The 25,834-nt window shown below is 40.3% G+C and overlaps 1 protein-coding gene and 1 long non-coding RNA gene across 3 annotated transcripts; one reads left to right on the top strand and one right to left on the bottom strand.

Annotated features, from left to right (window-relative positions):
* Positions 1-256: 256 nt before the first annotated feature.
* Positions 257-2,698, bottom strand: LOC135170823 (uncharacterized). The gene is made up of 3 exons (XR_010300441.1): positions 2,303-2,698; positions 395-457; positions 257-284 (listed from the first exon to the last, which is right to left on the bottom strand). It is a non-coding gene; the product is annotated as an uncharacterized LOC135170823 (long non-coding RNA).
* Positions 2,699-8,783: 6,085 nt separating this feature from the next.
* Positions 8,784-25,105, top strand: LOC135170819 (neuroglobin-like). 2 transcript variants are annotated; one of them, XM_064136883.1, is made up of 4 exons: positions 8,784-9,035; positions 11,484-12,753; positions 20,320-20,551; positions 23,009-25,105. In XM_064136883.1, exons 2-4 carry the CDS (start codon positions 12,566-12,568, stop codon positions 23,159-23,161), a joined length of 573 nt encoding a protein of 190 aa, XP_063992953.1. In that variant the 5' UTR covers positions 8,784-9,035; positions 11,484-12,565; the 3' UTR covers positions 23,162-25,105. The 2 variants fall into 2 exon arrangements, with proteins under 2 accessions (XP_063992953.1, XP_063992952.1); XM_064136882.1 differs by having other exon boundaries at positions 11,481-12,753.
* Positions 25,106-25,834: the final 729 nt, after the last annotated feature.

Genomic DNA, 25,834 nt, shown 5'->3' with positions numbered 1-25,834 from the left:
GAAGCTCCAAAATTTGATTTACATACGTTGGAATGTTCAGTTGCAATTCATTAAAACACGTTGAAACTTCCGACCCCCTCGTTGCTCCTGTTAAAATTACTATGGAAATTGTCGACAACCCAATTAACATGATAATAATGGTGCTTTCCCGGTGCCCAGAGCTTTTATAATCTCTAATACTATAATTCCACGTATTTATCACTCGCGAATTAACATCCAGAATTCGGAGAGAAAACGTAATTCAGTTTTTTGTTACCTGGCACTGAGGGCTCGATGCACAGTTTCTGCAACAGACAGGTGTTGTTTATGCTCAGGGGGTTGCAAAAAACAGGTGCATTATGGGAACAATGAGTCAACATTTTTTACTCGTGACTTGTTACTCTGTTTCACTTACCTGATGCTCGTAAGATGCGCCATGATTCACGTTTTTCAACCGCATACCTCGTGGTTTAATTTTCTGAAATCAAAAATGAAAAAATAGTACAACAATCAGAAAAACAACTGACGATTTCCAGAACTAATTTGACAAATTCGAAAATTACAAAAACGGAAATAGATTTTCGTCGTTACCCATCGAGTAATAAAAAATTTATTGTCATTGTTGTAATGTTTATTTATTTATTTTCTCTTTAGAATTATTATGGCACATGTCAATTAATTTTTTGCCTGTGACAACACTCCATCAAACGCACGTACGGCGACTCTCTCGGTGCTTCATGAATATTCAAATATTGATAGCGAAAATAATTGTAAACAACAGCAGGTGGTTACAACAATTCAATCAGCGCAAATAAACATTGATTCGGTGTTTATCCTGTCGACTGAAATTAATATCGCGAAAATCGAGGTGAATGTGCTCTCGCCTGTTACGAACCCCATTTTCTCCCCTGTAAATCAGCGCAGGTAGAAAATTCATAGCAGACTGGCATTTAAACAAAACAAAATAATTTTTAAACAAAATAATCCAATCACATCCGAACGCGTTAATAAACTAAAAAGTTAAGCTATTTAACGAGCAGCACGAGCATAAGTGAATGAAAAAATTAACGATAAAATAGTTAGAGCGGATGAAAAATGTAGGAATATGTACTCAGAAGTGAATCCGGAGAGGAATACGTGGAGGGAAGCGCCGACGAAAGAACCAGGTCTTCGTGATCCCCGGCCATTATGCGTCGGAGCATTTTCTCACGAGATATAAACTCCGGGCTCTAATTATATGTCTAGCGTGCTCCTGAAACCTACGGCTTTATTGCTAAATATTCGTTGGGCCACCGCAGCACAAAGTTCTACCCTGGACTCTACCGTTTTTGAATCGGTGAAAAAAATAAATAAAAAATTTTGGTAATTTCTACTTTCAAAACGAACTGCTCGCTCTTTAATTCCTCTTCTCTCGCGTTCGGATGTGGATTTGGACCATCGCCGAACTGTGGTCCAGGTTCGGGGTTATTGTAGCCCTTCGGATGTATCATTTAGACCCGCGAAGATGATACGGTGGAGGGAGCAATTGACAGGAGATTTTTTATGCGTTTGTTAACCTTTTTGCGGTCAAGAACACGATCGAATCTATTTTCGGTGAAATATACGGGAATTTAAAAGGGAGAGGGGGAGGAGGATTCACTTTGGGGAATTGTTTAAAAGTTTAATTAATTAATTAGTCAATTAGAGTATTTTTCCGTTAACATATAATGTATTTGTTTTTTTTTCTGCTGAACCCTTTTCTCTATTTTTTTTTTCAATGGAGAAACCACCCCATTGAAGGGGAGGGAGAAGGGGGAATATCCCCAATGTTATTCTGATTTTGTTGCTTCGATTCATCGGAAAATTAATAAACTAAACGCGGTGATTAGGTGCCAAGGTCAAGCCGGTCTAGTCTACATGCAATAGACCCAATTATCCCTCAGTTTGGAGGGCTCGCGTGTTACCGAAATTCAAAATCGATCAGAAATAATCGTCGACTAAAAAAACGAGATGAAGGATCGAGAGAAGTGTAACGGATGCTTCAGTCTTCGGTCTTTTGTTGCCGAATGAGGCCCTTAAAGAATGGGTCGACCCCGCCAAACAGAGACGAGGAAGGATATCCGGTTCCCGGACATCTCGTGAGCTCCACAGATATCGATCATTTTATTTAATTCATCGATTGATTCCCTTTACCAACCAATTATACAATAAAAAAAAATCACATTAAAAAATAAATCAAGATCATTTTTAACTGAACAACGATAACAACAGTCGACTGCCTTCGCCCTTTTAAAACCCATTTAACATTCATTTATTCACGTAAATTATTACTGAGATTAAATACCTGGTGAGGAGTAAGTTCGCCAGAACTAATAACAAAGCCCCACAAAAAATTCAATTTTCCACTGACTCTAAACGAAACTTACAAAGCACAACGTTGGAAAATTCCGTTAACGAGAAGGAGCGCGTGCGCGAAACAAGTCGTAACAACAGCGTGAATTATTTATGAAGAATTCCGGATAATTTATGAGGATGAAAAGAGCAAGGTGTAAGAGAAAAGGGTAGTAACCGCACAGATATACTGAGCGTAACCGGAAGAAGGGCCGCGGTGATCCGCATCGAAGCGCTGTCTCATGATAAACTGGCTTCGACCTGTTTCACGGCTCGTGAACGAAACTCTCCTGGACCCGCGAATAGGCTCACGAGGTGTATGCCCTACCCGAAGGGAACAAACACCTACGGCAACAAACTTTTCACATCCCTTCTTCTTACGCCTTCCACCTTTGTTCCCCGGTTTTTATGGTCTTCAGGAATTATGCGACGGCGTATCGGGTGGGTAATATTCCGTAAAAATTGGGGAAACGATATATTTATTTATTTAACATTCCATATGGGGTCGATTAGGCCCTTTACAATGTGTCGTAGGGTAGGACGTGTCATAACTGTATGAAAACAGAATAAAAATACGAATTAAATCGAATATATATTTAGTTTATAAATTATTTGGTTTTTAAATGCGATAAGACAGATCTTCTCTTTATCTTCGTTCCAATTGATTGCCAATTAGACAAATGGTTAATTCCTTATGGGAAACTATGAGTCCGCTCCATGTTCGCAGGTCCTTGCCGATATATTATATGAATATATATATTATATAATAGTGATTTATATATTTTAGATGGAGAGCAATTTTATTTATTTATTTCTGCTAATTGTTTAGGGAATTCGAGGGATTTTTGGGGGAGACGGTTTGGTCAGAGCATTCCGATGTTTCCCGAGGAAGTTCCCGTGAAAAAAAAATATAGCATTTTTTCTGTGTATCTGTGAATCTCAAAGGCAAAAACTCCCCCAGAGCGCAAACATCTTAAATCTCTTCAAAAGAACATTTGCTCTCGCACTCTTCATTTTTTCCTCGTCTTTGTAAATTCCTTCGGCTGTTCTCGCGCTCCAAATATTTCCATTTCAAAATACATATTCATTCGACATTCGAGATGAATTTTCTTTGAAATATAATCTCACACCCACTCGGATTTTTTTTTTCCTGAAGAAGTTGAACCGAATTCAGCTTCTTCGCTCCAAATGTTAGGATGAAATACTAATCACGTTAGTGCGTCGCTGGTGTGGTGGGACGTGAGCTCTTGGGTGTGTGGGTTGGAAAATAAAGACAATAAAAGAATTAATTAAAGAATAAATTAATTGAAAATTGGGGGAGGAGGAGGATAAATATATGACGATATGTTTGATCAAACGAATGGGAAATTCATTTATGCAACGACTAATGAGATGATAATGGTTTCAAATGGAATAGTTTATGAATCATTCCTGCCATTAGTTATTTCATGTCATTAACAATCATTAATTGTGAATTGCGAGATCAAACAGCTGTTTGATATTCACTATTTACCCCCATTAAATGGCAGAATTGTCATCGTAAATATTGGCAGCTTCAGGAGAGTCGGTTTTCATTATCGATTTTGATTCGCTTTCAGGGGTGGAGATTCTCCTAATTTTTTTCCCTTTGCCCTCGGTCATTTATCGTCATGTTAGGGATTGGAGTGAAGTATCATACGCAGAAATTTCTAATTACCAACAACATGAGCCCAACCATTGGAAACCTGCGTTATTAACGCACCCGTAATTTTCGCGGTTAACCATTCCCTGTTATCGCTGGTGCATGTGAAGTTGAACGTTAGAGCGGGTGCGATATATTTTACGGAATGAGATGGGCGAAGGGCGAGCCCATAATTTCAGGGTAAAGTAGGGGTACACAATTATTACAGTCATCCAGATCCAGTTAGAGAATGTGATAAACAATTTATCGGTAATTTATGAGGCGACGAGCGGACGGAGAGATCTTTCGGGGGAAATTATTTAGCCCTTCGGAAAAATCGGTCGGCCCTTCGGGAAAAATTATCGAACCCACTCAATAAAATTTGCAGTCGTTTCAGGATAATTGTCTGATGGTCAGGTAATTTTTCCGGGTCGACAGGTAATTTTTCCGAGCAGTGAAAAAAATTTAGTCAACAGTACAGAACGCGATTTCTTCCGAACGGGGAAAATTCAGGGAAATTACCAAAGGGTGGGGTAATTTCTCCTGAATTTTTCTCTCCAGGTAAAATTCTATGTCTTATCTCCAGTTTGGAAGGAAAATTTTCGTGGCGACGGCACCTCCAGAGCCCTGTAATAACGTAGAAATCAGGATTGAACTCGTTTGACGAAATTGGTGTGTTTATCTTCTGCTTTACCTTCAGTGTTTTGCTTTGCGAACACCCCCTAAATCCCCGGGTGCTCATCCCTCGGCTTTCACCCTCGGCTCGACGAAGCCTTCAGCGACCTCAATAAGATGGATCAACGAGGGAGTTATGGAAATGTGGGTAGCGCGATTCAGTTTACAATTTTTACTCTTATATTTCCGTCTTTCATGTTCCCGGATGGAATAAAATATTGCGGTACTCGAGGATTTCTCGTGGTATACGATAATTTATGATGTGACAGATGTTCAGTAATTCAAAGTCAATATTTTTTATTTGCACGGTATCGTGATTTCTGGGAAATTGGAATGTGGAGTAACAAGATTATCAGGCATTCGGGAGTCACCGGGAGCGAAATAAACTAGAACCCAAGTTGTGGAAATTATTTCTCAGGTCTGAAAGGGCAATAGGACGTGATAAACAAATAATCAGCCGACGCCTTAATTTTGGAATTTTTTTTTCTCCCCGAAATTCCGGATTTTTTAATTCGTGCGAAATGTGGGATTTTGCACACCCGGGGCGTCTGTCCCATTGAACCCCCGGGGAAATTTCCGCATTGAAATGATGCCGGAAGCTCTTTTACTGCCGTAGTTTCCAAGCCATTCGATAAACAATTCTCCCATTTCGGAAAACACTTTCGATCGTATCGCAGAAACTAATGTACCGAAAGGGGAGCTTCGACTGCCGTTTGGAGGGGGAATATTTCCCTGGAATTCTAATCAGTACATTTTTATCGAAGTATTATTGGCTGGATTCGAGCCACCATTTGCGCCTGTATTATTGACATAACGCGAGCGCTATCAGTACACGGAAGGATACATTCGATAAAAATTAGACGTCCAGAGGGGAAAACGTGAAAGAAACTTGAGTTCTCTAACAAAAACTCAATTCTCGAGTGTAATTTTCCCGCCACTGAAATATTCGAACCCGCAGAATAAAAAAAACCTCCTCCCATGACGTTCCCGGGATTAAATAACAGGAAAAATCAAAGTCGAGACGATAATCTCTCCAGGAAGAGGAATTACGAGGACTAGAGAGGCAGGACATACCTCGGAACATGAGGGCCTTTCGCTGATCCAGAGTGATGCGTCGCCGACAGTCGGCCGAGGGTGGGCCAACAGTCGGCCGAGTCTCGGCCGTTCTCTAATCTTCTACCAGAGCTTGCATCGATATCGCTATCTGACTTTTATGTACCGTACGTGTCCGTTGTGCAGTAGATGGAAAAGAATTCCGAGACTATTCTGGAGCGAGTGCTCTTTTGATTCTCTGATTCAATTGAGTTTTCTTCATGTGTCGTGGCGCATACCTGGGTTCATACCTTCGATACCTGGAGTATTGCTGTCAAGGAGTTGGCGAAATTGAAGGAAAAAGGGAATTGCGGAGCCCGGGAATTGCTTGAGAGGAAGAATTATTGGCGATGGAAGATATCGGTCTTTCATCAGGTGGAACTGGGTAACTGAAATATTTCTTCATTTAATTATATATTAGATAGCGAGGGAGAGGGCGAGTTCCGGATGAGATCAAATATACAATAACGTTCACATCGATTAATAGGAATTTTATTTATAATTAATGGGGCTGAGAGAATTACTGGCGGGAAGTCTTGTGTTTTTAAAATGTTGAGAGCGAGTTTTGCCTTCTTTGGTTTCTAATTCGATTGGCTTTTCATCGTGTGGAGTGGGGAGTGCTTTACGCTACGGTACCTGCAGTATTGCCATCCGGGAATTCACGAAATTGGTGAGGAAATCGTGAAGTGGGAGAATTATTGAGGATAGGGGATATTTCTTTGTTGACTAGGGAAGGAGCGAAATGCTCGTTGGGTTATTGGATTTATTTGTTCACTTGAGATTGATATAAATGATTCTTCTTTCGCTACTATTTTCTGCTGGAAAAATGTGAGACTCTGGAATGACTTTCACCTTTTTATTCTACTTATCAATGCATTGCTCACTTCAACTTCAGGGAAACAACAAAATCCAACGGGGGGAGCAAAATTTTTTCATAAAAAATCGTGATTTCCAGAGAAAATGTTTCATGACTCAGCGAATGAGAAAAAAATCCGCTTCTGGTTTGTCATCCAAGAACATAAAACTCACTCTTCAATATGTCATTCTTCTATTCCACAACAACAACCACAATTAATATACCCCACCCCCTTTCCTCCCCCAAATAAATCTTCAATTTAATAAATGAAATCCACTTCGTCTTCCGAAGTGGAATAATTTTTCCGTCGGGTCGACAGTGGTTTGAGGGCAGGATATCCTTCCAATTAAACCGACGATAATTTTTCTTTTCAAATAAATACCGATAGATCACTATCGACCTATCGAACTGATGAACCGAAACAAGTCGACTTGTCTGGTGCCCTCGTATTTATCAAAAACTGCTCAATAATAAAAAATGATTGATCTCGTTCCTCACTTCGACATCAAATTTCCCCAACATTTCACTGTAAATAATATAATTTTTTCATTTTCCCAGTAACTTTCGATTTTTCTTCGTCACCCTCATTAATTTCCATTATTCACGAAAAAAGGGATTTAAATAATCCAACGGTGTGAATTTGGGTCAGTGACTGAAGCTTGTCGAAACATTAATACCGGGTTTTCTCGGGCATTGGGTGGGTGAGTTTGTCGGGGTGGGGGTGTTGGCATGGGGGTGATTATAAGACAGAGGGGTGGTGGTGCATAGCTCACAATCAGCTGAGGAATGGTAACTCACCGCGAGGGGAAGTTGTTAGGGGTTGAGAATTGACTGGTGCTTCCTTCCTTCTCTTCTTCGCGCAGTTGTTGGGCTTTTGGTTGGGCCTCTGTCTAGTGTCTGCATCACACGGGCCGTTTTCACTTCCTTGCACCCCCCCCCTCACTCCCCCCTGCGCCATCAGTGGCTTATCCTTGTGGAAATAACGAAGAAGAAGATTTGAACATTTTTTTTCTCGTGGTGTCACTCTTGAACAGGGCAATAGACGATCAATACTGCGTGGGGATTTGCCCCGAGGGGCTGCGAGGTACATTAATTTTGGCCCGTTGTTGTGAAAGAGCTTGACAGATTGGGAAATGACGTTTGTAATTTGGTAGAGAAATAAATAAATAACGCAGTCCTTTCATTTTTCACAATAACGTGATGAGTGAATTACCAGAAATTATTGTACATTTATCGACATTTTATATGTATATATTTTTCTAATTACATTAGAAGCCCCTTAATTAGTCGCATTAATCAGGAAGTAAATGAGGCTTACTGAGACCTGATTTTATTTTTTTAATCGTCACCCCCCCCTTTTTTTAAATAAATTGTTTATTATTTCAGAAGTGAAGCGAAACCGAGACCCCCCTTTAGACTATCGACCACTTCTCGGTGGATATCTCGAAATCTAGGGCAGATAGAAAATTTTTCATAGGAACCTTTCTTGTGGAGCGAATTGAGCACTATAAAAGATGTCATTACAAAAATTTTGCTATCGTCATTAGATTCGGAGATATCGCCCGTAAACTTAACTGAATTCACTATCATGTCTTGATGTCAGTGATCTAGTCCTCAGATGTGGTCAGGCAGACAATTCAACTCCGCACTCGATTGCAGGTCTCGGCCTAAAAAAATCGCTCGACATTCCCTCACTAATAGTGATAACTGCTCCCTCTAGTCCCGAAAACACCGTCCACCCTTGAAAGCTCCCCTAACGTTGGAAAATGGAGAAGGAGCCGACCATCAACATCTGAAAAAAAATGATAAAGTCAATTTAACCAGTCCCCGACGGGAGGAAAATCCAAGTAGACTCGAAAGACAGAGGGGGTTGAAAACAATTAATATCTCGTCGTGTATCTGGGTGGAAAGTCTGCCTCTGTACCTACACATGTCCAAAAAAAAAAACCTCCCTCAGTGAAAGAAGAAATTGTGTGTATACGTGATGCTGGTGGAGGACGGAGTTCCTGGCATAGCACGAGGGGAACATCGAGAGGGGGTGGACGGGGGATGATGGGGGGAGGGAGGAGAATAAAACCCAAGCGGAATCCCATGTTTTCCGTGAGGGCGCAAGCGTCAGCAAGTTGGGGGTTTATTACGGTCGCCTCAGTCTCGGCTGGCCTGGGCTCTAGTCCACATCAGCATCAGTGAGCTCCACCAAGTCCTCCGGGTGCAAGTGAACCGAGTGCTGGAAGTGTCGGAAAATAATCGAGAACTGGGTCGAAACAACTTGAGAACCCAACACCATCAATGCCCCCAGTCTTGTGAAGCGTCTGACTGTCCTCTGGATGTTGGTGAATCCTCTGAATGTCCATCATCATCATCATGGCTTAGCATCGCATCAGTGGAGTCATTATGATCGTGGTAAAATAATTAGTTTGTAATGACATGTGGGACGAGACGGGGGTTGTTTCAGTCTCAGTTGTTTTATTTTTGTCCATCATTTTTTTTTCGGCTTTGGCCTCGTTTCGGGTTATCAGCACTATCAGGAATGAAGACGTACGATTGTTATCTCAAGTACTATATCACCGTGTTGCGTACTGGTCTACCTTTAGATACCCCTTCGTAAATCGATTCACCACCTCTCTCCTTTCGACTGACTGTGTGCGCTTCTAACGTTGCAACCTCCAACGATAATATCCCCTTTGGTACTTCACCAATGAACCGAACTGGGGGATGAAACTACGCCATAAACCGTGCACTGACGGATGAGCGTGAAGGTGAGGGGGATGACGTTCTTCACGGACTTTTTTAGATTTTATGAATATTGCTGGGGGTGGATTTTTTTATTTCCCCCGTTGTTGACGAGTTTAGCGTTTTATTGTGGAGATAGTTTCGTGAAATTCTTTCTAAGTCCCAAATTTATTTATTCAATAACAATCGGGATTCAAACAATTTTTTCTGTTTATTTAGATTATTGAATTTCTCTTCGTTGATTTTATCAAATGTGTTGTGAGGAATATTCGAGATTCCTTCGATCAGGGGATGAAACAACGATTTATCCTCCGATGTCAATCCTCACTGAGTGAAGTTTTACCCCTTATGGATGATCTATCCACTCTCGGTATAAATCACCCCAGAGCCGAGTTCTTTCACCCCCCGGAAAGGGGTGAAACATCATTCGAAAGGGAAGAACACTGTGAACAAGGGATTATTCATTTTTCGCTGAAAAAATACCAGAAGTTCATGGTCTGATTATGATGTTCTGTCACTACTGAAGCCGGAGATTCCGGAACAAATGTCCAAAAAAAATCGCGTACCCCCTCCATAATTCAGAGCTACATCTGGGCAAAGTCTGGACATGGCACAGTAGCAGGAGTGACCCTGGGTTCAGTAATTTTTAGTAAATATTTCTCACCGCGTGATGAACTAGTGATTAAATGACCGGATAAATAATTGAGGCAACAGATGTCATCGTCGTACTTGCGGTAGCGATTATTATAGGATTATTATCCATCACGAGGTGTGTTTTGGGTGATGAGTGGACGAGCATGAGACCTTGTTTGTCATGCTGATGGCCTCGGTTACCCGTACCATAGGGGGTGGGAAAATGGGGTGGTTGAGCGGCAGATTTCAGGGATGTTGAGAGATTTTAGCGTCGTTGAATTTGCTCGGTTGGAACTCCTTCTCTGGGGTTTTCCCGTCGATTCGAGGGTGCCAGCTTTGAATTATGCATGTGAATTCGATTTTTTACCGACCCTGAATGCCGGTATTCAAACAATATTCTAACGAATAAATTTGGTTTATTCATAAAAAAGAATGTACATCACTTTCAAATAACAGGGCACTGCCCTGAGAAGCGAATGGGTTCGATGCTAATAAATCAACAAATGTCTGAATTTTGATAGACATTTTATACGATTTTTTCAACCACCACAGAACGTTTAAAAACATTTTATTTATTGCTCGAACCTCCTCTCCCATATTTCTAATTCATACGATTTTTTCTTTATTTTGTTTCACATTTTTTACGTTTAAAAAATGAAAAAAAAATAAAACGTATCGTCCAAAAATTCTCGCGTTCATTTTTTACGGTGTTATCTCATTTTTTTTTAAACCATAACCAGTGGGTAACTCGCCATATCATAAAAATTGTCACAACTGGCAGTCACGTGATGTGCCATAAAATGACACACCACCTGTACTTGACTCGTTTCGTAATTTTCCACCGTTTTCTCTCGTCCAGAAGTTCTGTTATCGCTGTCATGTGGAGAACGTCACAGCTTCGTAACGATGATGTATTGTCCTTTGTCAAATGTCTGGGATTAGCCTGGAAATGAGCTGGTCTTGCTGATCACACTGACACTCTTATCCCTTGTCAGTCTCGTCTTCTCGTCGCTGCGACGTGCTTTCGCTTTGTGTTGTGGAAATTCTGGTGGTTCTTACCTGGATAAAATAATGGATTTTATGATGAGGTACTTGGCGCACTAACAAGATTATCCGACATTGTCTGTTGTAATTCTCCCCCCGCTCCTCCCCCTCGGCAGACGCGAATTGAGTGGTAAAAATTTGCATGAAATTTTCTTGCTAACGAGCGTCGTAAAATATCGTAAGTATTTCAATCTTTGTAAAGGTCAAAAAAATTGCAATCTCGATAAAACTTCCCCTAAAAAACTCCCCAACACATCACACATCTGTCCACGATCCTATCGAATTAATTAATTTACGTTTACGTCAATTATTTACTCAGAAAAAAAATAGCACGTCACCTGGTGTTGGAGTAGAAAAAAATACTGAAAGTGAAGGAAATTTTTTTTTTTGTAAATTGATTTCGTACATCTAAACCAATCTCTTGAATGTCTGTTCCAGCAGTTCCACCGGCCCATCGACATGTAACTCTCCATCAATCCCCGATTATCCAACCGGACATCCGCTGAACGACTGGGTCAAGGCCCCGGGAATAATGAAAAATTCACTTTTCAATCGGTCACGAGGTGCCTCGCGCCTCAATTCGTTCCGCAATCACATCAATCGAATGGCGACTGACTGCCACCTGTGACCATCCATCGATATTGGCTATCACTCGGTCATATCCACTTCCTCGAAGTGCACGTGAAAATCGGTAGAAGAACGACGTGGTCAAGGCGGAAGAGGAAGAGACGGAAAAAAGTTGTGAGGGGGTTGATTTTTTTTTTTCAAGTGTCAGTGCAGAAGAAAAATTGATTTGTGGGGGGGGGTTGTGCGAGATGATGGAATGGCATTGCGAGGGTGATTGGAAAGTCCTGGAGAGGTGACTCGGGGTCTAGTGTTTTTTTTTCTCTTTATTTGTTTATCATTTAATCCACCCTCCGAGCGGAGAAAAATTTCTCTCATCCAGTTTTACCTGTCTCGTGTGGAGATAGGGGTGACCGGGGGGTGGGCTTTAAAGTGGCCGGGATAAAATCACGTGAGGCTCGACGGCATTGTAAATTATTCTCGCACGAGAATTTCCGCAAGGGGAGGACACCCCTTCAGCCCTTGTTCAGTCTGCACTCCAGTTGTTTCGCTTTGTTTCCCTCTGTCACTTTTATTTATTCTTTTCATTTTTCCTCCCTCTCCCCCGTCTCGTCCCTTTGACCGCCGGTCATTCCACCCCCCCGCCCGAGGGGTTGACGGTTGCAAATCCATACGTTGAGTGGAGCACTCGGGACTCGGCAATTAATGAAAACAAAATTAATTAAAAATTTTTAATGAACTATTTGCGGAGTGAGAGAATGGGGAAAAATTGTGCTGACATTTGTGGACAAGTGAGTGATTAATTTTCGATGATTTATCGTAAAACTTAATCGGATGGCAGCCAACAGGCGACGGTGTTAATTAACTCGGGGGGAATATAAGTGGGGAATTGTTTGTTGATGATCAAAAACAGGGGTTGACGGTAATTCGTGTTGTGTGGTGAGATAATTGTCATCGCGATGGGGTGTGAACTGACTAAACTGGCGTCATCGGGCTCCCAAAATCGCAGCGGACGGGAGAGCCCACCACCTCCACCGGCTACGGATTCACGACTACCACTTACTGCCAGACAAAAGTACACAGTCATTGCTAGTTGGAAGGCCGTTGCAAGGGCCATGGAGCCCACCGGAGTCTACATGTTCGTCAAGTGAGTACTGAAAACCCGGAATATTCAATTTTCCATAAGCCCCACGTCCAAATGCGCCCATTCCCCCTCTAGAACTCGACTTCCTCCAAATTAAATAATTATCTATCGCCCTCATTAACTTTCTAACGAAACTTCCCAAGCGCCACTTCATCCAAAAAAATATTCTCCACCATTTTACCTCTTCCCCATCGTCTCCAAAGGTATTGAAGCAAAATAGGTCATCATCCCCCATTTTTCCCCGAAAATTTCACCGACTCTACCCTAGAATATTTTCCATCTCTTCGCATTCAATTCAAGTACTTCCCGACAATAGAAAAAAAAATTGTTATGAGTTTTCCCGTTCACCCAATTCGATTTCAAATATTTTTCCAATCGATGGAAAAGGAAGAATGCAAAAGGTCTCTCTTCGCGATTGAGGTGGTGCATGTAGTCTATTGCCTTGGACATTGTGGCAAAAAAAAAAATATAAAATAAAGGGGCCAGCCCTTTGAGTCGAATAAGAGCTTCCACCCCGCCCTCCCCCGCGCAGCGCCACCAATTGAGGGGGCAAATAGAGAAGGGAAAAATGGAGGCAACTCAATACTCTTTTAAACTACGATCGTATCAAATTCTCGTTTTTCCGATGGGTCTCAAGTTTTCCACGTTATCTTCTTCTCAATACGATAATCTCGGATACGTTAGACATTGACGCACGTCCAACAGAGTCGTAGCATTTTCATAGTATTTTTTTCTCGTTACGTAACTCCTATTTCACTTCTCTGTCATTACAGACATTACATCCCCCTCGGTTTACCCAACTGTCACAATTACATTCACTCGGTCTCGCATTTTCGCTTTATGACGATAATACGATATTTCCTCACGTTACGCGGCAATATTTTCTCTACGTTTTTATACGGAATTTATCATTGACAGGAGTATTTTATTTTCACTGTCAATTGGCATTAGAATTCCCTGATAACATGGGGATGAAAAAATGAACATAAAAAGTTCGAGAGAAAATTATTTCCGACGAAAATAATTTTATTTCTGGACTGGAAATTAATAAAAAAATATTATGGATCGATGTTAAGGTACAACAATGCACAATATAATGTATGGTGTTGTATATTGTTTAGTTAGAATTTTTATCTGCATTTTTTATGCGAATGGAAACTGGGGACGACGTCCAGCGACGAGGAGTCGTCGAACCAAAGGTTCTTCTGATAATTATGGTGCCATCCAATTAATAAGTCCACTGGTCGCTGTTTAGCTTCCCCAGCTCTCCACACCCACCTCTGTCAACACGTTACCCCCGGGGGACATCAGCTATATCAATTACTTCCCTGTTGACTTCAACTCTCCGCACTGCGAAAAATTAAGATCTCAAGGGAATTCGCTCAAATGCCAGAGGAACGGGCCCTTAAATTTACTGAGGGAGAGACTCAAACACTTGACGTACTCCTTATAACATCGTAATAAATAATATAAATATATTCCGTCAAACCCATAATACATAATATAGTAATTATGAAATAAAAAAATCAATTAATAACCACCGACTTAAATAATCGTCTTTTGATTCCAATAAATCGTTTTTTAAGGTCTTTTATGTTATCGAAGGGTCCTAGTAATGTAACGGGTTTTTTGTTGTCTCAGGGAATTGACCTGAAAACCCTAGACCTCGATCCGTTGTCATCCTCGAAATGATTCTCCAATCGAGATATCGCGATCTGAAAAATGGTCAATTAATCCGCATATCTTTTTTGATAGATCCAGCTCGTTTATGGCTGGGGATTAACGACCCTTATCACTCGGATATCTCGAACCTCACCCTTGGAGAGAATAAAAACCACGTGTGTCCCCCGTACCCCTACCACTCCCTCCATAAATCCATTTGATAAAGACTCAATCTGTGGATTCCGCACACGTGAATTCGCGTCATTCAGAGAAAATTGAATGGAATAAATAAGGGAGTGGATAAGAGGACTCAGAGGGGGTGCACTCAGGGCTAATGGCACTATCTTTTCATCGGAGAAGACGTCTAGTCCTCCTGGTATTTCCGATCTGACTGACAGCTAGTGATTTACAAATAAAAATGTGAGGATTCGCACGTCGATATAAAAAATATTTCTGTTATTTATTTGAATTTGAGATTATTATAAATTGATGAAAAAATTTGGGGGAGAGATAAATTGTTATTTCGGGAGTAAACGATTGGGGTACTGCTGGGGGTGGATTATTATTCCATTTTACTCGAGCGAAAGGGAAAAGGGAAGAAGACAATTGAAAGCACTCGGTGAAGTTCTCAACCGATTACTTCATCGTTCCCTTATCCCTTCTCCTTTTTCCCTTGACAATCATATGGGTTTCACACGCGTTGAAATACTTGTGTACAGTGTGATACGCAGGAAATTAATCCCTGGGTTGAATGTCAAAGGGTGCGCGAACCGTTCCTTTCTCCCCAGCTCATCCAATCATTCTGAGACGCGGGGATGTGTAATCTAGGTCAGGGGAAATTGGGTCAGCGGGTCAATCCATTTCATTATTTATGATTTTATTCAATTTATTGTGGATGAGCCGTCAATCGTTTATGCGTGGAGGTGCGTTCATTAGTCGACTGAATTCGCGATTTTCAAACAACAAAAACATGCGTTTCACGGAAATTGTGGAGATAAAAATGAGAGGATTTCCCCGATTATTTTATTGGGATGTTGGGATTCTAGTTGATTAACTGAAAGAATAATTAATTAGTGCAATACAAATTTTTTCATTCGCTCATAAAGTTTTTACGACTAATGAAACCCAAACGCAAATGAACTCTGAAAATAGTCAATAAAAATCGTTTAATTTACAACTAGCCATTATTTTTCTCCTAATTAATTAGTTTACACATCAGTTACCTCAAGGTCAACGATAGATATGAGAATAATATTTTTATATATTTTTTTTTATCGAATAAAAAATTGTAGATGCGATTTGGTGGAAAGTCATTAAAGTTTGGCACTCGCTCATGAAGTTGAAATTACTTTACTGAAATTCGATGGCAAATGAACTCTGAAAATAGCCAGAATTACCCGCGAAATGTAGTGATTGAGAAAATTGAAACTAATTGAATATAATGGGGGCAAATAAAAGGAAATAATGAAGGAACAAAGTGACTCGAATCAATGTTTGTTGACCTCCTGTTGTGGTTATTGAGATGTGGTGGGGGTGTCTTGTTTCTTATGGCCCATTGGGATCAAACACTTCATCATCGTAGGGGATGAGATGGGCACGTAACACGAGACGTGTATAAAGGTGGTGAAGGGGTGGACGAGGGGTACGTCGAAGCCCCTGGGGAATATCGGGACGTTAACGAGACTGAAAGCTATTTCACGCTCATTTAGGGGCAATTCCGTGGAGTGGTTATTTTTTAGGATAATTTTCGTATCAGAGGGTAATTAAATGAGATTAATTAGACATCAGGCGGATGAAAATATTTTCAACCCCTTTTTTACTGGTTATAGGGCTCCAGACGAGACGTCACAACACGACACGTCGTCGACAGTCGTTTCTGTCGCTCGGAAAATTGATTTGAATGTCGTAAACAACAAAACATTGTATAATTATTAATCAGTGAAGCGGGAACATTGATTAGGGGAGAAAGCTTGTGTTTGTTAAACTCCGTGAGGTCTATTATCTCTCAATAATTTCAACTCCCTGTGGTAGAGATATTTCTGGTGAACCGTTTCAGCGGAACTGTCTGATCCAATCGCGGGGTAATCTACTCCGATGCGTTGGACTGTGACATTTTGACGAACCAGAATCGATGAGGCCGGGGTTCGTGATAATTTCATAATGAATATTCCTCCTAAATACTCTATTTGTTTAAATAAAATATATGTTTTCGTGGAACGGGATAAAAATCGCGGGAACGAGCTCGTTCAGTTTAAATCGAAATTTGTTGACTCGGGGGAGAGTTTATGGATTCCAGACCGTGAAAAAATATATTTCGCTGTTCTTTTTTCGTACTCGAGTTAAAGTGTATCAATTCAACGTCTAGGAAAAAGTAGTGGAATTTCTGGGGCAAATCTCTTTAGTCGGAATACCATCGCGAAGTGCCTGAAAATACGCGGAGTCCTCCGTTTATTTTGACGACCCGCAGTCTGTTTGCATTTCTCTTATGAAATTCCTCTGCCAATGCCGCCGGAATATTTTTATACCAAACCCGCAGGAATCGTCGATTAATATCACGGAATAGAAATAGAAAGATGAGGTTCTGGAACCGAGAAGTTTTTTTTGAAAATACTCTCACGCAAACGCACAGAAGAGGAAATCTCTCTTAAAAATATAATAAAAAATGAAATTAAATTATTATTAAACATTCTCTACACATTTAAATATTTAGTATAACATATTATATTATTTAGGATTATTCCACGCAGATATATAATTTTATTTTTGGTTTAAAGATAATATTTTTTTTATTGTATCGAGAAACAGAAATTTTAACGAAAAAAAAATTGTGAAAACTCTACGTCGTCCTTCTGAAATCCTTGAAACGTGAAATACGCTTGGATTGAGATTACCGGTGAAGCATCATGTTGCAGGGAACTTTGAAAATTCCAAGGACGACTGAAGAGCCGAGGGGAGGGTTTAAATCCAAGGCGCATCGTCCTTGGAGCACAGGGAAGCACTCGCCGGGAGGAAAAATTCAAAAGTTCCGCCAACTCAGCTAATCGATTCCTCGTAATCTTCACCATCAACTCGAGTATTTCCTCTCCTGTTTTTTTATGTATCGAAAACGCCCGTGATAACTCCGATAACATCTCATTTCGGTACATTTTATCCCAATCGCCCCGACGTCACAAGAGAATTCCATTAACAGCAAATGCAATTTTTCTGTACTTTATTATTATTTTATATTGATTTTACTTTTTGTTTTTCTCCGGATATCGCTCGCCCTCGACTCGTGTTACAAACCCGCGAGATAAAAGGGCTTTTCCGCACTCGTAAATAAATCCACCACTTCGACGTGTCTCATTCGACGAAAATAGATTAAAGGATTCCCTTCCAATTTCGAGTGAAGTCCCTCATTCCCTTCGACTGACACAACCGGAAGCGTAAGAAATTAATCTTGCGACACGATGGGGCCTGGATTGGGCCAGTGTACGACATAATACATTATGTATTTAGCAAAATTAACGCGCTAAAAAAACAACAAAAGCATTGATCCCATGGGATGACAAATGTCCTGGGTTTTACTGATCTATTGACACATCTCTCGTGTTGACTCTTGAGCTCGAATTTCAGGTTCAATCGATGTCAATGGCAAATGGCTTTAAGGCACCTTAATTGAGTCCTGGATGGCTCTCCACGTATGATGTATATGCTAGTCTGCAAGAGAAGGCATCATCCATCCCTTCCACCCTCGTCTGCCCATCCTCACCATCGGTTTCACCCTCTCTGTCTTTCGCTTACTCGTACGGTCCAGTGCTCGCATGACTGGGAAATCAATAAGTTCACCCCATGCCATCGACGATGTACCAGTTGCTTCGATCCATATTTGTTTATGCTCCGTGGGGCATATTCATGAAGCATGAGCCAGTAACAATGTTTTGGGGGTGTGGAAATTCTGCAAAAATTTATTTATTTATTTTTAATATATTTTTTAGACCCTGGGAATACTCTCGAGAGGCCCCTGGGCTTCACTCATCACCTTAATTAACTGAAATTAATTACAGAATGGTTTTTCCAGTTGCATTTCTGGATAAAAAGTCAGAATGCGAATAAATTAAAGAGAACTGTTAATTTTCATTTTCATTGTTGGGGAGAATTAAATTTTAAATATTCATTGAGATGGTCAGACACCTGTTCTCGGTAATGCCGATTAATTAAAATTTTATTCAGTAGTTTTTCCACCCCCTGAAAAATGTTTATCCGGATAAATTGTATATTTGACAAATACCTTCCATTTTATTACTCTGTCTAAACCATTAACTATCTGACAGTTATCAGCTGTTGCTCGTAAAATAAGACTAATGTCACGTCATGATATTATATTCAGTCCTCCCCGCAACCCCTGAAAATTTAATTCTCCCAACGAAAAAGATAACTCGAAGGAAAAACTTTTCTCATCAGCTTCCGCTCATTTTTTAAATCATAATGAATTCATCTTCTTTAAACGAGGAGAAAGAGCAGAATGTCAAAGAAACTTTCTGCCAACTGTAAAAAAAAAAAGTTAAATAAGAAAACATCTTTTTACATTTCACCCTTGAACAACTGTTCACCGAGATAATTCAATTTTCATAACTAAAATTATTATTTTTTTTTCTCTCCCTCGGCAACGTGACGTGTTCCATTACCGTTGATTCCTTTTTCATCGTATGGGATAAGAGATAACGAACTCACGCGAGACCGGAAATTAATTGGTCATACCATGTCCCATGTGCCATTTCCTTTCTCATCAGCGACTCCTAGTTAATATTTTTTTCCATCTCCCTCGGTATCACGGGGTGTTTTTACACATTGGGAGGTGAGGAGTGAGAAAATGGTGGGATCCAGCCTCTTTAAGACGACTTTTTACACCCGCCAACGAGCTCACCCCCTGGATTCATCGCCCACCCCTCCAGCGACTCGGTGAAATTAGAACGAACATCTTTCTCCTCACCCTTCACTCAAAAGAGTTCATCCTACTCGTTCAGATTTTTTTTTTCCAGTTCTCTTACTTCTCATTCACTTTAATACATTTTCTGATTTCATTTTTCCACCCCCGTGAATTCAATTTCATTTTTTAAATCATTTCCTCGTGGAATTTGGAGGGAGCAGTTGAGAATGTTAATAATTCAGTGGGAGGTGATAAATCGTGGGGACATTTAAATATTTTACGAAATTATCGTGTCTTTTAACTCCGATAACTGATGATTATGATGTGTTATAAACATATTGAGATGAAATAAATTATTTAAAAGGGGGAGGGAATTCCATTTACAGTTCACTAGCAAAGTGATAAAACGACATTAGTCACTTTGGACTGTGGACCAGTTTTTGCTGAATATCTCTACATCTAGGGGAGATAGAAAAATTCTTATCAGAACCTTTTTTGTGGAGCAAATCAAGCTCTACAACAAATGTCCTGACAAAGATTGCGCTATCCCCCTCCGATTCAGAGATATTCTCAGAAAATTGACTCAGGAATAAGTCAACTATCAATTCATCTCGTTTTACCACTTCGCTACTGAATCCTAATAAATTTCTCTCATTTTTTCCACTTTCGACTGTTCATTTCATTTGAAATGACTTTCCTCTTCGTGTCGATGCACCCCGGTTACTCACAGGACCCCGAATTACGTCAGATACGGAACCCTCCCTATTCCCTCCAAAAAAAACCAAAAAAATCACCCGAAAAAGTCGCGTGACGCTGATGCGTCGCGTGACAAGTCGACATTTTTCTCCGATCGATAAGTCGCATATCTGACGTTCTATTCTCGGAAATATCGTTATCGAATGAATAAAGAAGAAACACACGACGGTCTGGACTCCTCCAGGCAGTCGATTCGCGAAATTTCCCAGGAATTTGTCAGTGATATTGGAATTTTATTGCAGACTCTTTGAGGACAACGCCGAACTGCTCAATTTATTTACGAAATTCCGGGAGCTGAAGACGAAGGAGGAACAGACTAATAGTACAGCACTTGCTGAGCACGCAGTCAAGGTCATGCAGACCCTGGATGAGGGTATCAAGGGCCTTGACGATATCGACGAATTCTTCGCCTATCTGCATCAGGTGGGGGCCTCGCACACGAAAATCCCTGGCTTCAACAAGGCCTTCTTCTGGGTCAGTACTAAATCCAATTAAATTTAATCAATTCCGGGATAAACTAATTAGGAATAAAAAATTATAGTCCGTCTGTTCCACGACTCCGGAGCGATGTGCATCCGGTTGGGGGAAATTTGACAGTTTTCCAGACCTTTTGAGGGCCTCACCGAATTTTTTGGTCTGGTAAATGGGCCCAGAATGAACCAACGTGAATCAAATGAGTGAATGTGTTAGAGTCTTCTGGATGTTAACTGTCTGAATGATAGGGTTGGATTACTGCGAGAGGGTGACAAACACTCAAGAGTTGTGAATGCCTCATCCCACGAACAAAATAGAAGAAAAAATCAAAATGACACTTCCTCCCTCTAATAAGTGTCATCGGCAGGGTGCTCGAGCACTGTGCGAAGTTAAATATACATCCCCCTTGGTGGTTGAATGGTTAAAGCAGACTCGGTGATATAGAATTCAACTGAACACGAGCCCCGTCGTGTGAATTATTCGGGGCCCTTATTCGTTATCAGAAGGGGATGTAATTTACAACTGCGAATGTGTCAGAAAAAATTTAAATTTTGGGGGATCGTTATTAACACGAGGTGTTGAGTCAATTTACCCAATGTATCATATTTCAGGGAAGACAGAAAATTCCTGAAATAATTTTTTATATTAAATTTATTCAATAATTTTCCTAATGAAGGGGTTAATTTTCCAGGCGACACAACATGACGTAAATTAACCCCAGATAAATTCTGATATCATGAAGTATTAATTCCTAAATAAATAAATGATTCCTGAATAAAATCGACAATAACTAACGAATATTTTTAAAAACATCCCTTAAAACTATTCAAGAAATCTCTCGGATGCGACTGCCTCGTCCACTAAAAACTGTCCGAATTCCGGGGGCTGGGAGATACAAAAAAAAATCCGCAGTTCGAAATCCGGAGACTCAAGATAAGTCACAAGACTCCTCCACCCCATTCCTCCCCCTCGCAGTGACAAAGAACTCTTTGATATCCAGACAATAGCGATGGAGATCGTAGAGTCTGGAGGCAAATAATACCGAGGGCTCTAGCACTCGTCCAATGATCCAAACCCCTCCGCATTACCACTCCCCCGGGTAGAGGACATCTTCACCCCCGTAAATGCCTGTACAGTGGTAAATATCGATGGGACAAGTGGAAAGACGCTTGTACACTATTACCAACCCTGGGCGTTAGGAATATTGCAAAAGCATTCGATGTCATTTACAGATGTTAAAGGGAGAATGAGGGTGCACTAGACAGTATCGCATTTTGCACAATTGCAGACGTTATTTACGGGTAAACTCAGTCGTTTAATTATATATGCAATTGCATTTGCTGTTGTGTAATGCCGCGAGTGGTTCAATGTAATCTGAGCAGGGAAACAACTGCTGGGGGTTGTAGACGATTTAATTGAAAACTATCAGGGGGAGAAATTTTTTTTATATTTTTGTTGCTCCCTCTGGGATTTTGGTGTCAAATTATAGAATAATTTTCCGTAATTTACAGCATCATTTAAATTAAAATTAGATTGAAATATGTTTGTTGTTCTCAAGTCTCTCAGGGATGAAAAACCACTCCAATAATTATTTCTGGGGGTTTAAAGTTATTCAAACCCCCGTAGCAACTGCGTTTGAAATGTCATGCATAACGAATAATGTTAATTAATTATGCAACACCAAACAAACGGGTAGAAAGCAAAAATGGAAATTAATTGAAAATTGATGAAGTTAAAGCGAAGGTTTCAACTTGTTCTGCATTAATTAAATTGCGAGATAAATAACGTTTAATTTTACTTCAATTATCAACTATTCGGGAGAAAATTACTAGGAACTAGGGGAAAAATCGTAAACACCTGGTACTTAATATTGTTATTTAATGTTATTTTATGTAGAGGTGGAGAAATGCTCCTGGATCATTAGAAGACTAAACTCATATTAAATAGAGATTCACTTATTTACGTTAAGAAACTCTGGAGAGGAGTTTCAATCACAAAACTTGGGGCTATTTGTCGAGAATTATCCCAGTTGCTACAGACAGTTGGATAACAAGCTTCTCCAAGATATCTGTATTGTCTTAAGGTCTCCCTCCCAGCTGGAGGGGATGCACTTGAAAATGTTTGGTTTGTTATCCCCGGAATATTATCTTTATGTCTGAAGTGGTTTATCCGCAGGTCGAGGGTTGTTAGAAAATTATGTAGACGATGATTTGTTACCGAGGTACATGACAGGGTTGTTTTTACAATTTTTTCGGGCCCCTTACTACACAAATAAGGGAAACGCGACGGTTCCGGGGCGGGGTGAACCCTGTGGTGGGAATGAGAGGGGGAGGGGAAAATGGAAATAAAATATTTATTGATTGTTAATGAGGATTGAGATCGTCAATGTTGATTGATGATGAAAAACTGGAGTCGAAGGGTAAATAATGAGTTAACGGAATGTTCTGCCTGTTCCAGAAAATCGAGGCGCCATTTTTGGAAGCGGTGTCTCGAACACTGGGGGACCGTTATACGGACAACGTTGAGACAATCTACAAGCTGACGATAAAATTCATTATCGAAACGCTGATCGTCGGCTACGACAAAGCCGCCGGCAACACCAACTCCTAGTCTCCCACCTGATAATCAATGTTTCACGATAAATAACGAGGGAAAAAAGTTGAATGTCACCCCCGAACGGGGTACACCTGGGGACAAAGCCTCCGATGAATCGAGAATTTCGAATCTCCAATTTCCGGTGACTCCACCAGAATCAGGAGGGCACAAGTCCAACGACCGAGATGTCGGACGCCTCCGAAATGAGGAAAAAATCGATTTCTCATTAAAAAAAAAATAAAACTGACAAATTCATAGTCAATTCCAATTAATCGTTCTCCATCTCGACACTCACCAGCTTTGTGACTGAAAAAATCCTCGTGATTCCCAAAAAAATAAATAAAAACTAAACGAGATGAACCCAATCTAGCCAAATATGTGTTAAAAGTTAATTAAGAGACAATGACTGTGTGCGTGTTATCAATTACTTCGCCTCACCAAAATAAAAATCTCCACTGAACTTAACATTTCAGCCGAATTAGTGTGAAGACAAGTGGAAGTCGAGATAAGAATGCTCTGGAGAGAGAAAAATAGGCACGATTTGCGGGGATGAAAAATTTAAGTGAAAAAAAAAAAAAAACACACGCGAGTCAACTCTCGCCAACCACGATGTCAATTTCTTATGAGGTCTTTGAACTAGAACTCCTTCCCCCCACCCACTTCCCCGCACCCCAACCGCCCTTTTTCGCCTATCCACTTCATCCCCCTTCCGCCCCTCGGCCGCTCATTCATCAAGTTTTTCCCTTCTCTGCCCCTCGGCAAAAATACCACAATTTCCATAGATTTTCATTCTCCTATCTCTAGTTCATTTTAATATTTATTGAAAGAGGGGGTAGAACGAACTGGCGTATGCAACATTCAAGGAATTATCGTTCGTTTTCTTTTGTGAATATTTCGTGACACGAAATATATTTTTTGTATATTTTTTGATATTTTTTTGTTGATGTTCAGTTATGAGAAAATTCTGAACGTGAATTTTCTACTGACGATTGATTGTCGCCAGGGGGGTGGGCGGTGCTGGTAGATCAATCGATAACTTCGATTTTTTATGCCCAAAATATGGAGGAAAAAGTTAGGGGGTGATAAGCGTTTTAAGGGGAGACCGGGGGGAAATCGGTAGCGAAGTGGTAAAAGGAGATGAGTCACTTGTGACTGGTGCTCAGTTTTTGACGAATATCTCGGAATCTAGGGGAGATAACAAAATGTTTATCATGACCTTTTTTATGGGGCTAATTGCTCACTACAAAAAGTGTCATATCAAAAATTCCCTTATCTCTCTTAGATTCGGAGATATCGCTAAAAAACTCGGCTCGGAGAAACGTCCATTTATTTCGTTTTATGAGTTCCCTACGGAAATTCGAAAACCTCTGGGTTTTATGACGACGTATTGAACCCCAGGACTTTCGAAATATTTTGATGTGTTAAAATGAGTCAAAATCTTGGAAAAACCTGTCCTCCCCTGTCCCCTATCCCAGAACAATGCGCCCCTCGATTTTCGAATTTTCCGAAACTCTTGGAATTGATCTGTTCCCCCATTTTTTTAAAACCCAAACTTTATAAATTTTTACAGTCGTCTCTGTGACACCCTGACACCCCCCATCTCCCCATGGCCTCCCCAATGGAAATACTATGACCGTTGTTGTATTAATTTCACACAAACATACAAAATATGCACAAAAATTGTACCTTCTCAGTACCCGAAAGCAAGATGACATAATTGTTTTAACCGAAAGTCTTCAAAGAGATGATAACGGAGAAAAAGTATATTACACGCATAATTTTAATGAAAATGAAAATGAGAATAATATATATACATATTGTATGAATTGCTGGTATAACTTGCAGTTACTGCAAATGTTGCATTATCTGTCTGTTTATTCTATACAGGTCCAAGGTGTATTATTGTATCTGATGGAATATTATATATTATGAAAGAAAATATATGATATATAATATGTACATCTCGAGATAGCAATTGTTTTTTGGATTTATTTTGTGTGAACGAAGAACTTAGTGCACCGAGAAAAAAAATATTTATCATTAACAAACGAGTACTTCTCATAGAAGAAAATATTTTTCTTTCTCACTCTGAACTTACGATTGCATTTTCCAAGAATTTTCAATTCTCATTGGGACTCAGTGGAAAGGGGGTGTTACTTGAAGTTTATGATGATAACGAGGGGTGGAATTGATCCTGTGAATAATGATATTTCCCTGAAACTCAGGTGAACCCTTCAGGTTCTTAATTTTAAAGCGAATTTCTCGATGAGCACTTCTAATACATAACTATGGAATTTGATACCCTCGTTGTTGTCTCCTTCCGGTCTTGTTCCTCTAGTATTAATGACGATGGTGGAGGTGAGCTTTTTGGGTCAAGCGTCTTTGACACTAATAAGGTAAGAGTATTCTCGGTGAGCGCTTCGAAAAGCGAGGAAACCTTGGTGAGGAGGAAGAACCACTGGGGGATTGGGAAAGGGAGGAAAAATAATTACGTTCATCATTCAGATCCTGCGATTGCCAGTGGTATAACTCGTATTAATTTTACGCCAGAAGAATCCCTTGGTGCTGATAAAAAATTACAGCACGTAAATAAATACAGGGATCGTATCAGTGGAATAAAAGCTTCAGACATCGTTACCCTGGATTTTTTTAAAGGGGATCCCTCCGCTATTGGGAAATAATTTCCTC

Source organism: Diachasmimorpha longicaudata, chromosome 18, assembly GCF_034640455.1.
Source record: "Diachasmimorpha longicaudata isolate KC_UGA_2023 chromosome 18, iyDiaLong2, whole genome shotgun sequence".
In the NCBI taxonomy this organism is placed as follows: Eukaryota; Metazoa; Arthropoda; class Insecta; order Hymenoptera; family Braconidae; genus Diachasmimorpha; species Diachasmimorpha longicaudata.
Note: the sequence above shows the minus strand (reverse complement) of the source record. Positions and strands in the feature narration are given on the sequence as shown.

Coding starts and splice junctions, on each gene's coding strand:
- LOC135170819 (XM_064136883.1), top strand. CDS start 12,566: ATGGGGTGTGAACTGACTAAACTGGCGTCATCGGGCTCCCAAAATCGC. Junction 12,754..20,319: donor GGAGTCTACATGTTCGTCAA/GTGAGTACTGAA, acceptor ATTTTATTGCAG/ACTCTTTGAGGACAACGCCG. Junction 20,552..23,008: donor TCAACAAGGCCTTCTTCTGG/GTCAGTACTAAA, acceptor TGCCTGTTCCAG/AAAATCGAGGCGCCATTTTT.